Genomic DNA, 14,509 nt, shown 5'->3' on the forward strand with positions numbered 1-14,509 from the left:
GGGAGGGGGTAGGGGTGTTAGTGGGTGTGGTGGTGATCGAAGGGGGCCCCGGGCGCAACGTCTTGGGGGCGACAAAACGATCTTCGCTGGTTTTTAATATTCAGAAAAATACTTCAACAAAGTTTTTAACAAAATTTATTACATAAGACAAACAAAAACAATGAAAAATATTAATTTTTACTCGAATACTCTTCAGTCTTTGAATTTGTCTTATATCTTTTGGCTTATTTCTTTCTTAAAAATAGTGATAGTACATAGTAATAGAAACAGTTGAAGCATAGGGCAAAGTGTGAAAGCGACATATTACGACGTAGGAGTGACAAAAAAAACAGTATCTTTATTTTTACTCTGTCGTCTGGGGTGTCACTCTCACAGTTACCCTATGCTTTGCATGTAACAAATACTTTTATTTCTCCAAATTTTCAAAAATGGTATTTAAAAACTCCAATTCGGACAAAAATTCCTGCAAATTGTGTCAAAAGTGTAAAAGATATAGGGCGAAATGGGTTTTTTGTATGGCTTTTAATATGATGTCTTGTAAATTTACTATCAATTTCCTCAAAAACCGTATTGTGAGAATTTTGGAACTTCGGAATTTGCGTGGCTCCTAGTACCTGAAGTTCGGTAGAAACCGCTTACGCGGTTAAAGCCGAGTTAATACAGTACGCCAGTTGTTTCTTCTTTTCGCCACGTGGCGCCAATTGGATATTCCAAGCGAAGTCAGGTCCTTCTCCACCTGGTCCTTCCAACGGAGTGGGGGTCTTCCGCCAGGCGGGTAATGCGTCAAATAATTTCAGAGCTGGAGTGTTTTCGTCCATTCGGACACCTTGACCTAGCAAGCGTAGCCGCTGTCTTTTAATTCACTGAACTATGTCAATGTCGTCGTATACCTTATACAGCTCATCATTTCCATCGGATGCCATATTCGCCGAGGCCGATGCGCAGAGGACCATAAATCTTTCGCAGAAATTTTCTCTCGAAAACTCGTAACGTCGACTCATCTGATGTTGGCATCGTCCATGCTTCTGCACCATACAGCAGGACGGGAATAATGATTGACTATATAGTGTTTTTGCTTGTATGAAATTATATTATTATCAACTTCGAAGTTATGACTGTCAACAGTGACGTGAGTGCCTTCACGAGTGCGACGACAGTTTGTTTGATGACAGGAGATATTTCGTCTTGCCCTCGTTCACCACCAGACCCATCTGCTTCGCTGCCTTATCCATCCTGGTGAAAGCAGAACTAACGGCGCGGTTCTTATGACCAATGATATCAATATCATCGGCGCACGCCAGCAGCTGTACTCTCTTATTGAAGATTGCACCTTCTGCAGCTCGAATTATTTTCCCGAAGAGCAGATTAAAAAAGTCGCACGAAAGGGAGTCGCCTTGTCTGAAACCTCGTATGGTATCGAACGGCTCTCAAAGGTCCCTCCCGATCTTGACGGAGCTTTTGGTTTTGCTCAATGTCGGCTTACACAGCCGTATTAGTTCTGCAGGAATCCGATTATCTTTTTTTTTGTATTAAAAAGCTGTTACATGCTCCTTATCAGTTCACCGCCGCCGCGTGTGAATAGCCCGGGCAGCAATCCATCCAGACGGGTAATTGCTTTTCGAACTTCTTCATAGTCGGGCAATGGAACATATGTTCCATCGTCATCGCTTAGGGAATCGGGTTCGCCTTCTCCTGTCGTTATGCATTCACTGCCATTCAGCCAGCTGGAGAAGTGTTCCTTCCATAATTTAAGTATGCTCTGGGCATAGGTGACTAGATCACTTTTAGGGGTTCTACAAGAGTATACTCCGGTCTTGAAACCTTCAGTTAGCCGCCGCATTTTTTCGTAGAATTTTCGAGCATTACTCCTGTCGGCCAGCTTATCAAGCTCTTCATACTCACGAATTTCGGCCTCTCGCTTCCCTCTTCAACTCTCGGTTTCTATCCCATCCCGGAAGTGTTGTGGTCGATGGTAACGTTGCGAGGTAGGCAGTCTGTTTTCTTTCCGCTGCGACACGGTACTCCTCATCGTATCAGCTGGTCCGAGTCGTTGTTAGGATCTCGTAGCGTACGCATATCTAGAACACTGGAGACGAGTCTTTCGTCTATCATAGCATGATCAATCCGGATGTTGGTTTTTTGATCTAGAGACAGCCAGGTAGCTTGATATATTTTCTTATGCTGGAATCTAGTACTACAGAAAACCATATTTCGGGCCTCGACGAAGTCTATCAGCCTCAACCCGTTTGGGGATGTTTCCTCGTGGAGATTGAATTTACCGACTGTTGCGCCAAAGATACATTCTTTTCCCACCCTGGCGTTCTAGTCGCCAAGAACGATTCTGTTATCGTGGCTGAGGCAGCTCTCATAAGGGCGCTCCAAGCGCTCATAGAAGGCATCTTTGGTCACATCGTCCTTCTCTTCCGTCGGGGCGTGGGCGCAAATCAGCGATATGTTGAAGAACCTCGCTTTGATGCGGATTGTGGCCAGACGATCATTCACCGGAGTGAATGATAGTACTAGTCGACGGACTTTCTCTCCCACCACGAATCCCACATCAAACTTGCGCTCCTTTATATGGCCACTGTAGTAAATGCCACATGGACCTACTCGCCTCAGTCCTTGTCCAGTCCATCGCATTTCTAGGACGGAGGTGAAGTCAGCCTTTATTTTCATGAGGGCATCAACCAGCTGGGTAGCGGCTCCTTCCCAATTAAGGGGCATTCCAAGTGTAAGCCCTCAAATCGTAATCCTTATTTTGTTTGACATTGTCATCATCAAAAGGGGTGTCTCTCATCCGAGGCAGTTGGTAATTTTCATTGGGGACGCTTTTTACGTGACGGAGACCAAACCGAGCGCACTACCCTGTGTAGGGGATGTTGAGCCTTCTCATTTTAGCTCGTCTTCAAACGGATGTTCTTAGGCCACCCAGAGGATATTTGGAGAAAGACCGAAAGTTGTGAGCTGCTTGAGCCATATGTAAAAGAATCGTTTCTGACAACTTCCAAGTGAATGGCGATCAGAGAACTTTCCTCAATTGCGTGAATTTCTACACATGACTCCATCCTCGAAATATACAAACACATATGAATTTTTCATATAAATAAGAATACAATTTGCTAATAATAATCTTTTTAACTAGCTTTATATTTAAAAAGGGGCTTAAACACGCGTAATTATATAATGTAACAAGAAGAAACGTTAACTTTGGCTGCATCGAAGTTATAAAAATCGTTCTTTTTCTATTGACAGCATTATTCCATAGTATTCCGTTCTGAAAAATTTGTTCGACGATTTCAATGTAGCTTTGTCCAACAATCAATGGTATATTTTGTCAAAATATAAATTAAAAACTTTCCATACATGAACTTGGGAAAGCTGGTGAAGTTAGGGGGGTAAAGAATTGCTTACCGCGGATGAAAGAATATATACGTATAAAATTTGCAGATATATGTACTCGTATAAGGAAATATTTGATATGGTTGTTACATTTACAAATTTATTATATATATACAACTGCCTCCGAAGTTAACTGTACTTATTTTTTAACTATTGTTTATGAAAAATTACTTCCAACTTATTAATATTATAAATTGTTTAGCAACTTACACATACCAACTGAGCCTACGTATTGACCATTTTGGGGATTTTAAATTGGTTTACGATCACGTTTTGGACGATAATTCCACTAATGAGTATAAGCATCTCGCAACGATTACGAAGGAAGCAATAAATCGTATGGTAATGCAATCCGATTTACGGGATATTTATCATGGTGTACAGTTGTCAACATTCACTCCAATATACGACGGAAATATGGGCACTGGTGGCAAGTCAGCCAACACAGAATCATCTGATTTATCAGCAAATTTACTCTTACAGGTTTGTGCTTCTTAGCTAATTATTTCTAATAGAGTTAAGATTTATAAGTGCTGCGACGACCCGATAAGCAGTTAGCAAACAAAACAAACAAACAAGACGAAGAAAGAGGACTTTTTGACCTCGATGCATTTGATCCAGTTATGTGCCCACTTCTTAGACCCGATGTCTTTCCCATTTCTTTCTGCCAAGTGAGTAACTTTTCATGTTATTAAAGAAAAAGAAGTCACCAAGCCATGGAGCCATGTGTAGAAGTTCATGAAAGTGAGGAAAGTTCTCTGATTGCCATTCACTTGCGAGTAGCCAGAAACGATTCTTTTACAAATGTCTCAAGTAGCTGACGACTTCCGGTCTTAGACCAAGTATCCTCTGGATTCGTTTGAAGGCGAGATAAAGCGAGAACGGGAATCGCTTTAGCTCCCTCATTCCTCCCGCGCTGGGTATCGGACCCGCAACGTAACAAAACACTCCTAATAAAAAGGACACAAACGCCTCGGCGGAGAGACATCCCTTAGGCGCCCACCATGAATGTCCGGTCCCATAATTGGAAAGGTGTCGCTTGTAAAGGCTGATATCACTGCCGTCCAAGAAGTGCGATGGACGGAACAAGGACTCAGACGAGTAGGACCTTGTGACATTTACTACAGTGGTCGTATAAAGGAGCCCAGATACGGTGTGGAATTCGTGGTGGGAGAGAGACTCCGCCGCCAAGTCCTTGCATTCACTCCGGTGGATGAAAGTCTAGTCACAACCCGAATCAAAGCGAAGTTCTTCAACATAAAGCTGATTTGCGGCTACGCCCAGACGGAAGAGAAGGCATCATTGGTACAAGGGTCGGTCAATTCTGACTCCATGATGGAACCTCCCAAAATGGGTTGAGGCTGATTAACTTTGTCGGAGCCGGAAATATAGTTATCTGTAGTGCTAGATTCCAGCAAAAAATCGTCGACTCGAAATATCACCGAACAGATCGATGATGCTGTGATAGACGGAAGACACGTCTCCAGGATTTTAGACGTGCGTACGCTCCGAAGTCGTAACATTGACTCGGACCACTATCTTGTAGCAGCGAAGACCCACACCCCCCATGCAGCAAAAATCGCACGTCAAGAAACACAAGGAAGGTTCGACGTCGAGACTCTGCATTCACAACAGACAGCAGAACGATTTGCTGCTCGACTTGCACTCCCTCTCTCTGAGAACACTTTTCAGCAAGTCGGTGAGGTCCAAAGAATTACCAGGCGAGCTATTCGAATACGGCGATTAAGAACTAATAAGGATCATGCGTCAACTTTGTAGAATATGGTCGGACGAAAGCATACCCGACGACTGGAATTAAAGTGTGATCTGTTCAATGCACAAAAAAGCAGACCCCACAATCTGCGCCAACTACTGTGGAATAAGACTTCTCAATATCGCATATAAGTTTCAATTGAGCATATTTTGTGAAAAATTTAAGACCACCATCAACAAACTGATTTGATCTTATCAGTGTGTCTTTAGAAGTTGAAAATAAACAACTGACCAGATATTCACTATGCTTCAATTCCTAGAAAAGACACGTGAAAAGAAGATGGACATACCACCTCTTCGACGACTTCAGTGCTTAATAGCGCGAAAAGGCTCTGCCTTTATTCCGCTATATCTGAATTTGGTATCCCCGCAAAACTAGTGCGCCTGCGTAAGTTCACCTTGAGCAAAACCAAAAGCACCGTCAGAATTGGGAAGGAACTCTCCGAGGCGTTCGATACCAAACGAGGTTTCAGACTCCTTTCATGCGTCTTCTTCAATCCTCCATTGGAGGAAATAATTCGAGCAGAACTAAATAAAGAAGGAATCATCAAGAGTGTGCAGCTGCTGACGCACGCCGATGATATTGATATCATAGGTCATGAGAACCGCGCCGTTAGTTCTGCTTTCTCCAAGTTGAGCACATAAGCAAAGGAAATGGGTCTGGTAGTGCACAAGGGCAAGGCGAAATATCTTCTGTCATCAAACTAGCAGTGGTTGAATTCGCGACTTGACCCCAACGTCACTGTTGACTGTCATAATTTCGAAGTCGCAGATAATTTCGTCTATCTTGAAACCAGCATTAACACCAACAACAAGGTGAAGGTCGAAATTCAAAGCAGAATCACTTTTGATAACAGAACGATGGAACGATGAGCTGAACGAGATATATGGCGTCATTAACATAAGTAGTTCAGCGAATTAAGAGAAAACGGCTAGCTGGCTAGAGTTGCGAGCCGGCGCATTTCCTCGTACTTCGAGTCGACTTAATAATTGATTATAATACAACCTTGTTACCGTTTTACCCTTCTATACCTTGTGGATTGCAGAAAACCGTGGTTATCCGACCGATTAACTATCCTTTTTTTTGGAGGAGGTCCGCCGGTTGAAGTCCACTGGTCGATGGTTTTTAGTGTATGCCAGTAGAACTGCGATTCGTCGAAGGTCACGAAACAGTATATTTTTTCTATAAATAACATTGACGGATTTTTTTCACTTTTAAGATAAACGGTCATTACAATCTTGTATGATGCAATATTCGTAATTCAAAAGTAGGAAGTTATTTCCCTGTTTTTTCTTCTATTTGACTACAAGTAGTATATTCCTCCAATGTATTGCTAAATTTTTCTTTACTTAGAATTATATTCAACTATTTTAATGACAATGTTTGTATAGCTTTCAGAAAATAGCAACGAGGTACGTCTTATGGCTGTATTCAAAAAGTATTTACGCTTAACTAACTATAGCATCGGTGGCACAAAACTCTTCACGGATCGTAATGGTGTAGAATCTTTGGCGATAACGGGTAAGAAATAAATTATTAAAAACATATTCTGTTACTTAAAAGTCAACTTAACATTTACAAATAGAATGGTAGATTTACATCCTTATGTGCCAGCATATTAGTCGATAAGCATTGCAGTACACATCGGTAGCCGGTAACTATTTTCGTTGTATTTTATATTAATACTAATGCTATTATACATAAATAGCATTAGCGAACTGCTTAATACTAGTTAATCTTGCTAGTTTTGGACTACGAATACATCAATTACACTAGTCAATACTGTTTTTGTCACACGAACTTTGTGATGACTTTTGTTTAAGTTGGTAATTTTGTTTCAATTACGTCCAGTTGTTTTGTGACCACGGCATATTCATTTGTGACCTCATATACATACGTGTCTTTTTTATAATCTTGCAACACGTATACATACATACATAGTATAATAATTTTGTTCACCTAACGGTGTTATGTATCACCTAAAGCTAATCGAGATAGATACAGGGTTATATATATATATAAATAAGAAGGATGATGAGACGAGTTGAAATCCGGGTGACCGCCCATCCGGCTGTGTAAGCTGTAACTTGAGTAAAAATTGAGATATCTTGATGAAACCATGTATGCGCGTTCCTTGCTAAAAAAAAGGATGGATGAGCTCGTCTTTACCTTACCGTTTCCTTCGTGATGGGCGTTCACAGTCGGTACTAAATTAAGACATAAAACTCTAGTTCGGTGCAGAAGATCCCAGTAGCAGGGGGCACATGTGGGCAAAAAAGTCTTTAAAAAATGGGTGTGGCCCCGTCCTCTAATAAGTTAAGTGTACATGTCTCCTAAACCACTAAAGCTACAAGAAACAAATTCAACTTGCGGAAATATTATAAGAATACGCTAGAGAAATTAAATTTTGCCACCGGTATGGTATGAGAGGGCCTTAAAGCAGCTGCCACGGACTACAACCACTCCTCCCTCCCATATAACACAATTTTAAATTCCATTTGAAACTTTCACGAATATTGACTTTGAGGTGTTGCACCAAAAATTGTTCAAATTGAAACAAGACGTTCAAGTCCCTAGGTACCGAATAAGTGGACCCCGATAATATCGCTCAATGTTAGAGGTATATAGTTAAAATTCAACGATAACCCTTTCCTGGCAATGGTGTTCCCATATACCTAATAAAGGATTTTCGAACTTCTAGGAGATTTTATATTGTATATATCGGCCAATATGTGACTTATCATAATAAAAATTTAGAGAAGGAATTTTCTAAATAACACTGAATATTTGTTCTTAGAATGAATAAAGTCGAGTGAAAACTGGCCTAGACCCCATATAACTAACAAGCCTTATGTACCTGAAGGTACTTCCATGACTTTAATCCTTGCAAGTTGTAAGAGTATGAATTGTTCGGTTACAACCGATCTTAGCCTTTCCTTACTTGTTCGATTTATTTATATTTTGTACTCTAAGAAATTATTGAAATTAAAATTGTGTTATCTGGGCACATACTGTAACAGGCTAAGGTATAGATTGTTGGGTATCGTTCATTGATACTCTTATGAAGAAGATAGTTTACCTATGTATATATTTCATTATAAAAATTGTATTTCACAGATTTCAACGAGTGTGCGCATGGAAAGTTTCACGATTGTTCTTCACACGCTCTTTGCTTTAATCTTCAAGGCACATATACATGTAGTTGCAAGGAGAATTTCGCAGACTTATCAGGCAACAGAATTTATCCGGGTCGTATATGTTCAGCCGAACTTGTCGGATGCGAACGATGCCAATATCATGGCAAATGTGCCATCAAGAAATTCAATCACCCATACACTTCGGAGCATGTAGTGTGCGAATGCTTTGCCTGGTATACCGGTTCAACATGCCAACTGAATTTAAAAATAGTTCTTATAGTTTTAATAGCCGTCGGTACGCTTCTCTTTACACTCTTGATTTTTTGCATTCTTCTTATGTGTACCAAACGGCATACATTGCGTAAAAAATATCCTGCTGCATCACAATCGAATACGGGTATTCATCGAAAAACTGGATTACCCGATATTAGTCTAATAAATGGCAAAAGTACACATGGTATAAGAGGTTGTAGATCGAATCGCATTAATCTCGATAAATGTGCAATAATCAAGGATACTAGCAGTGAAAATAGTAAAAATACGTTGCTATATGTTTTAAAGGTAAGTGAAGTAGTATACCCACAATCATGGAGTACAGTAGGGAGGTTCATGGCAGTTTAAATTGTTTCTTGAAAAAGCAGGCGCGACCTCGCCCTCTAATTCGTTGTATGTGTATATCTTAGGGAAAAGCTTTTTCTAGCATTTCTCTCCACGGTGTTAAAATGGGGGAAATTGGTTAATATCCAAGCTCATCCCCCCCAAAAGTTATATTCAAAATTACGAACATTATCTCAGCAATTGTCCGAAAATTTTATGTACTACATGTCTTCAAAACTACCTATTTGAAATTGTTTTTCTTCATGGCTTAATAAAATGTTGTTATTTTTAAAATAAAGGGAAGTCATTTTAAATCTAAGAGTTGTGGCAAAGAATATATAAACTACTTGTTTTTTTGTGACATTTGTTTTTTTTTGTAATAATGTGTATATTTTTAATCAACAAATACTAACAATTTTCAATTACATCTTTTTATTATGATATTTGCGTTACTTATTCCTTCATTATATACTTTATTATACTTATATAGAAGGATCTAACTGATATTTCCAAAAAATCGTATCGTCGATCCAGAGATCCGCATATAAAGGCGGACAGTAGCAGTGTGATTGTGGAAGGACAACGATATTCACCTTATGGTCACGTAGCAAAACCAGAAACAGCCAATGTTAATGCCACCTATAATGAAGACTATACATTAAACAAACATAATTCTTTCACGGATTCAACGTATAAACCTGCAAGTCATACAGATCAGCCATTAACAGTAATGATACCACGTGCTAAATATCATTCTTCCGCGTTGGCACAAACTGGATTATTTCACCAACATTTAATAATGGAGCATACAAAAAACCAACATGAACAACGACGAATACAACAAAAGCGGTATAATAAATCAAATCTTACCACTTTAATGACACTGAGGCGGGACAACAATGACAATAATATGGTAAGCAAAATAAAAAACATAATGTTATGATGTTCGATGTTTTGGATTTGTAGCAAATATTTAGAATTTTGTCACAAAATTAGATTCACATACATAACCCTGGTCGAGACCAACGGTCTGATACACTTAGTCGAGACCAATGGTGCTTGGCTAGGCCAAGTGGTGCTTACATACATTTGTATGGAAATACGTGTTGTATTTACGCTCATATATGTACAATATAGATACATTTTTGAAATTTCTTATCTCTCGATTTGGTTGAAATCAAATTGACTGCCTTGTTCACGCTTGGCGTGGCAATAGCGTTCACAAAAAATGTAACATGAAATGTATAATTCGCTCCCAAGGCCCCACCGGGGGCGTGGCGATAGGCGAAAATGGGCTTTCACAATGTCCTTTTGTTTCACTACAGTTAGGGCGGTATGGGGCCGGGGGGAATCAAAAATATTTTGCGAGTTAGTTCACCCCTGGGGCTTTCAGGAAAGCCTTCAACCTCCCCTCTATCTCTACCAGGGGCGTGGTCATAGCGTTCCCAAAAAATGTAACATTTTGAGAAAAATTACATTTTTTTTAACCTTTAAATCGCTCTAGCGGCTAAAGTATTTGACCCAGATAAACATACAAACCAATTTGGACATGTAACGAACATGAAAACAGATAAATCAACCGTGCGAAGTGATAGAAACATACCAAAGTTCATATATTTTCATACAAGGCAAGCACCATTGGTGCACTAAGATGTAATATTATAATATTCTTTTTTCGTCCTTTCCTTGCATTTTTGTTCTGAATCCTATAGACACTACACTCTAAATATATTAAAATAACGTTTAAAAACAAAATATGCCTGGCCAGACCCGAGGGTCTCGATGAGGGATAAGGACATTACCAAACCCCTGCTGAATGCTTGCCTAATGTAAACACGTAAGGAACGGCTAAGTTCTAAGTAAAGGCGGAGCAGAAAATTTACACTCATATTTACATATGTACATATATATTTCAGGTATCAGACAATTTATATTGAATAAGTATTTAGGGCTATGTCCAGTTGTAACTAGGTATACGAGTATTTTAAGGTAGGCGCAATACCTAAATAGATAAAAAATCTGAATATGAATTCAGTTATAGGGCAAAATTCCCAATTTCTTGGGCGCCGCGATCTGAAGGTACCGTCTGAAAGAGGAAGTCTCAGATTAAAAAATATATAGGATTATAGGTAAACACTTAGTTTACGAGACATTTGTCATTCACGATTGTGGTGTACTTGCTCAGAAAGGCAAATATGTTGCCATTAAGAATTTCTGGCTTTTTACGTGTCTGGTTGAATTTTTTTTGGTATTGGCCGCTGATTTAATTGGACTCGATTTCCTTTTTACATTTATGTAGCGATCAATACCAGTCTGAACATATGGTCCTTTTTTGCTTGATATATTCTCACCTTGCGTTTTGTTTTCCTTCACTGTCCGGGTGCTTGCTGGTACCTGCAGGCTGGTTGCTGTCGGCGCATTTGTTGTTACCTGATTGCTGTTTACTGCTGCTTCCGCTGACAGCGTTTGTTTAATTTGCATTTCAGCTGATCGCTGCTATGACTCATCAACGCCGTTATTTTTTTTTTTTTTGGCAGGCGTGTCTTTGGTTGGCTCGACGAAGCTAAAGTAGGCATTTAAGGATGGAAATCGAGCGCTGTCATATGGTAATAACCAAATGTTCTTCTTAATTGGCGTTGGCACCACTTACGCGATTATAGCTGAGTTAACAACAGCGCGCCAGTCGTTTCTTCTTTTCGCTACGTGGCGCCATTTGGATATTCAAAGCGTAGCCAGGCCCCTCTCCACTTGGTCCTTCCAACGGAGTGGAGGTCTTCCTCTTCCTCTGCTTCCCCTGGTGGGTACTGCGTCGAATACTTTTAGAGCTGGAGTGTTTTCGTCCATTCGGACAAGTCCTAGCCAGCGTAGCCGCTGTCTTTTAATTCGCTGAACTATGTTAATGTCGTCATACGAGTATATCTCGTACAGCTCATCGTTCCATCGAATGCGATATTCGACGTGGCCAATGCGCAAAGGACCATAAATCTTTCGCAGAACTTTTCTCTCGAAAACTCTCAACGTCGACTCATCAGTTGCTGTCATCGTCCAAGCCTCTGCAACATATAGCAGGACGGGAATTATGAGTGACTTATAGAGTTTGGTTTTTGTTCGTCGAGAGAGGACTTTACTTTTCAATTGCCTACTCAGTCCGAAGTAGCACCTGTTGGCAAAAGTTATCCTGCATTAGGTTTCCAGGCTGACATTGTTGGTGTTGTTTACGCTGGTTCCCAAATATACGAAGCTATCTACAACTTCAAAGTTATGACTGCCAACAGTGACGTGAGAGCCAAGAATGCGACGACTGTTTGTTTGATGACAGGAGATATTTCGTCTTGCCGTCGTTCACTACTAGACCCATTTGCTTTGCTTCCTTGTCCAGTCTGGAGAAAGCAGAACTAACGGCGCGGGTATTGAGGCCGATGATATCAATATCATTAATAAGCAAATACATATGAGCAATTCGCTGAAATTCGTCTTTCTTTACTTAGCAATCATAGTTCTAATAAAAAAGTTCCTATAGATTGTATGTATATCAAATTTAAATGAGTATAAACACTCTTTCCATGCATATGGATATTTACTTATTTCAGTTTAATAAGCAAATAAAAAATATGTAATTATATTACGTAATAAAATAATAAAATACCACGGGTATTGGCTGGATCAGAGTTATTTTCTTAAAACGCAGCCAATGCCGGCCAACGCTGAAAGGAGTATTACGCGAAAGTACTTCAGCCACTCCAGTATTATTTTTTAGAGCTCGGCCGAAGGTCGCCAACGCAAAAAGGAGTGCTACGCGAAAATACTTCAGTCTCCCCGGGTGTTGATTGGACCAGGGTTATTTTTTTGGAGCTCGTCCGAAGGCCGCCAACGCAGTAAGGAGTACATCACATACTCAATTAAAGTGTAAAAAATGTTGGAACATTTTTTTTTTTAAGTTAATAAAGAGAAAGGAATCACGCGAAAGTACAAACAAAGGATACGCTGTCGTTGAAAAGTCTTTCATATTTGGTTTTTAAATTGTAGCAACGCTCGTTTTCCTCATAATTGCAAACACTGTAACCTTTCCAGCTATGAGTGTAAATATAGCTAAAATTAAACGCAATAAAAGTGAAATGTGAGCTTATTTCAATGTTGAAAGTGACATGCGATGTGAAAAATGTGAAAAAATTAAACATTAAGAAATACCATGAGTTACTTATACAAACTTTTGAATTTTTAAAGGCGAATACTTTTAAAACTATAAGTGTTAGAAACATTAGCTCCCCTATCAGCACATACCGTATGTATACCGAAAATCGTTTTCAATCCCCGACCGACAAAATAATCGGAATCGTGCCCGTGAATGGAATACAGACATACGTGGTGTAATATACGTATAATATTAATCTAAAATGTATTTTAAAGGCTAACTAAGTTTTAGTCACATTTTACGTAATACCCAACATTTAACATCTTACAAAAATACTATATTTACCATATTGGGGTGTGGGAAGGTATAGTCGATAAAATAATGCCGATGCAATATACATAAATTAAAACAAAACGGGCAAAATTCTGTGTACTTGGTATAGGTGGAGAAAGTGAAGTGGAGGGTCGGATATCATTATCTTAGAAATAAGGGGACGACACCAGTTTTAGTTGTAATTCGACAATCCTAAAAATTCCACTTTTAGGGCACATCAAATTGGGAAGTAAAAAATCCTAAAGAATTAGTTCTCATCGGTTCAAATTTAACATTTAATAGAAGTGACGCCCAATGTTAATGTAGGCTCTGTCTGATAATGAGCATCTGATTTTTGACTTCCCATCATCAAAAGTTTTAATAAAGGATTTCGAGGCTAGTTTCTACTCCCTTTAAGGTAATGTATTTGTGATGATTTTAGTTGCATATTTTTTGAGGCTTTTTTGAATTCTGCTGTTCAAACTTTCGATTGCTCTGTCACAGGGTTCTTCAAGTAAATAGTATTTCAGGGCCACTGAAAAAAGTTACAAACATAAATAGAGCTAAAGCTAATAAAAGTGTATTAAAGAGTCCTAATGTTCTCGCTTATAATCAGAATTGCTAAAATTTTATTTAATACATATTTTAGTAAGCAAATTCCTGTATTTTGTATCTTTTTTAGCAAAAACATGAAAAAGAATCATCGAAACTGAACATCAGAGGATCTAAACATGCAGAGGTGATGCCTGGTCGAAATAGTGTGAACGACGACTGTGACTTAAAAAACATGCATCTGCATCAGTTGGGCGCTCTTGTTTCAGCTGGATTTGAGGTTTCAGCCTTAGTAGGTGAAAACATATTAATCACCAGCAGCACTGCAAAAAACGAGCATATAACATTGGCCTTAAACAACAGTGGCATTATTGATGAGTTCGATTCAAATAACCTCCGATCTAATATCAATAGGGGCTGCGATATTGCTAAAAAAAATGATCCCAAAGATTCAAACATTGATAATAGTAAAATAATAATACGATTGAATCAAGCCACGCTTGCTCCAAGTGAACAACAGAAACAATACCATCAACAAATGGCCAAACTATGTTCACATAGATCGTCAAGTGAAAACCGTAGTTCTGGGAAGGATGAAAATAAGTA

The 14,509-nt window shown here is 39.3% G+C and overlaps 1 protein-coding gene across 1 annotated transcript in view; it reads left to right on the forward strand.

The window, feature by feature from the left end:
* The window catches only part of LOC120779776, a 65,996-nt gene that overhangs the window by 15,131 nt on the left and 36,356 nt on the right, over window positions 1–14,509 (forward strand). Inside the window, exons 7-11 of the mRNA XM_040112154.1 lie at window positions 3,602–3,882; window positions 6,565–6,694; window positions 8,291–8,871; window positions 9,398–9,820; window positions 14,034–14,506. Coding sequence (XP_039968088.1) covers window positions 3,602–3,882; window positions 6,565–6,694; window positions 8,291–8,871; window positions 9,398–9,820; window positions 14,034–14,506 — 1,888 coding nt within the window. The remainder of the gene's footprint in view (window positions 1–3,601; window positions 3,883–6,564; window positions 6,695–8,290; window positions 8,872–9,397; window positions 9,821–14,033; window positions 14,507–14,509) is intronic.

The sequence above is a fragment of the Bactrocera tryoni genome, unplaced genomic scaffold, assembly GCF_016617805.1.
Source record: "Bactrocera tryoni isolate S06 unplaced genomic scaffold, CSIRO_BtryS06_freeze2 scaffold_11, whole genome shotgun sequence".
Lineage (NCBI taxonomy): Eukaryota > Metazoa > Arthropoda > Insecta > Diptera > Tephritidae > Bactrocera > Bactrocera tryoni.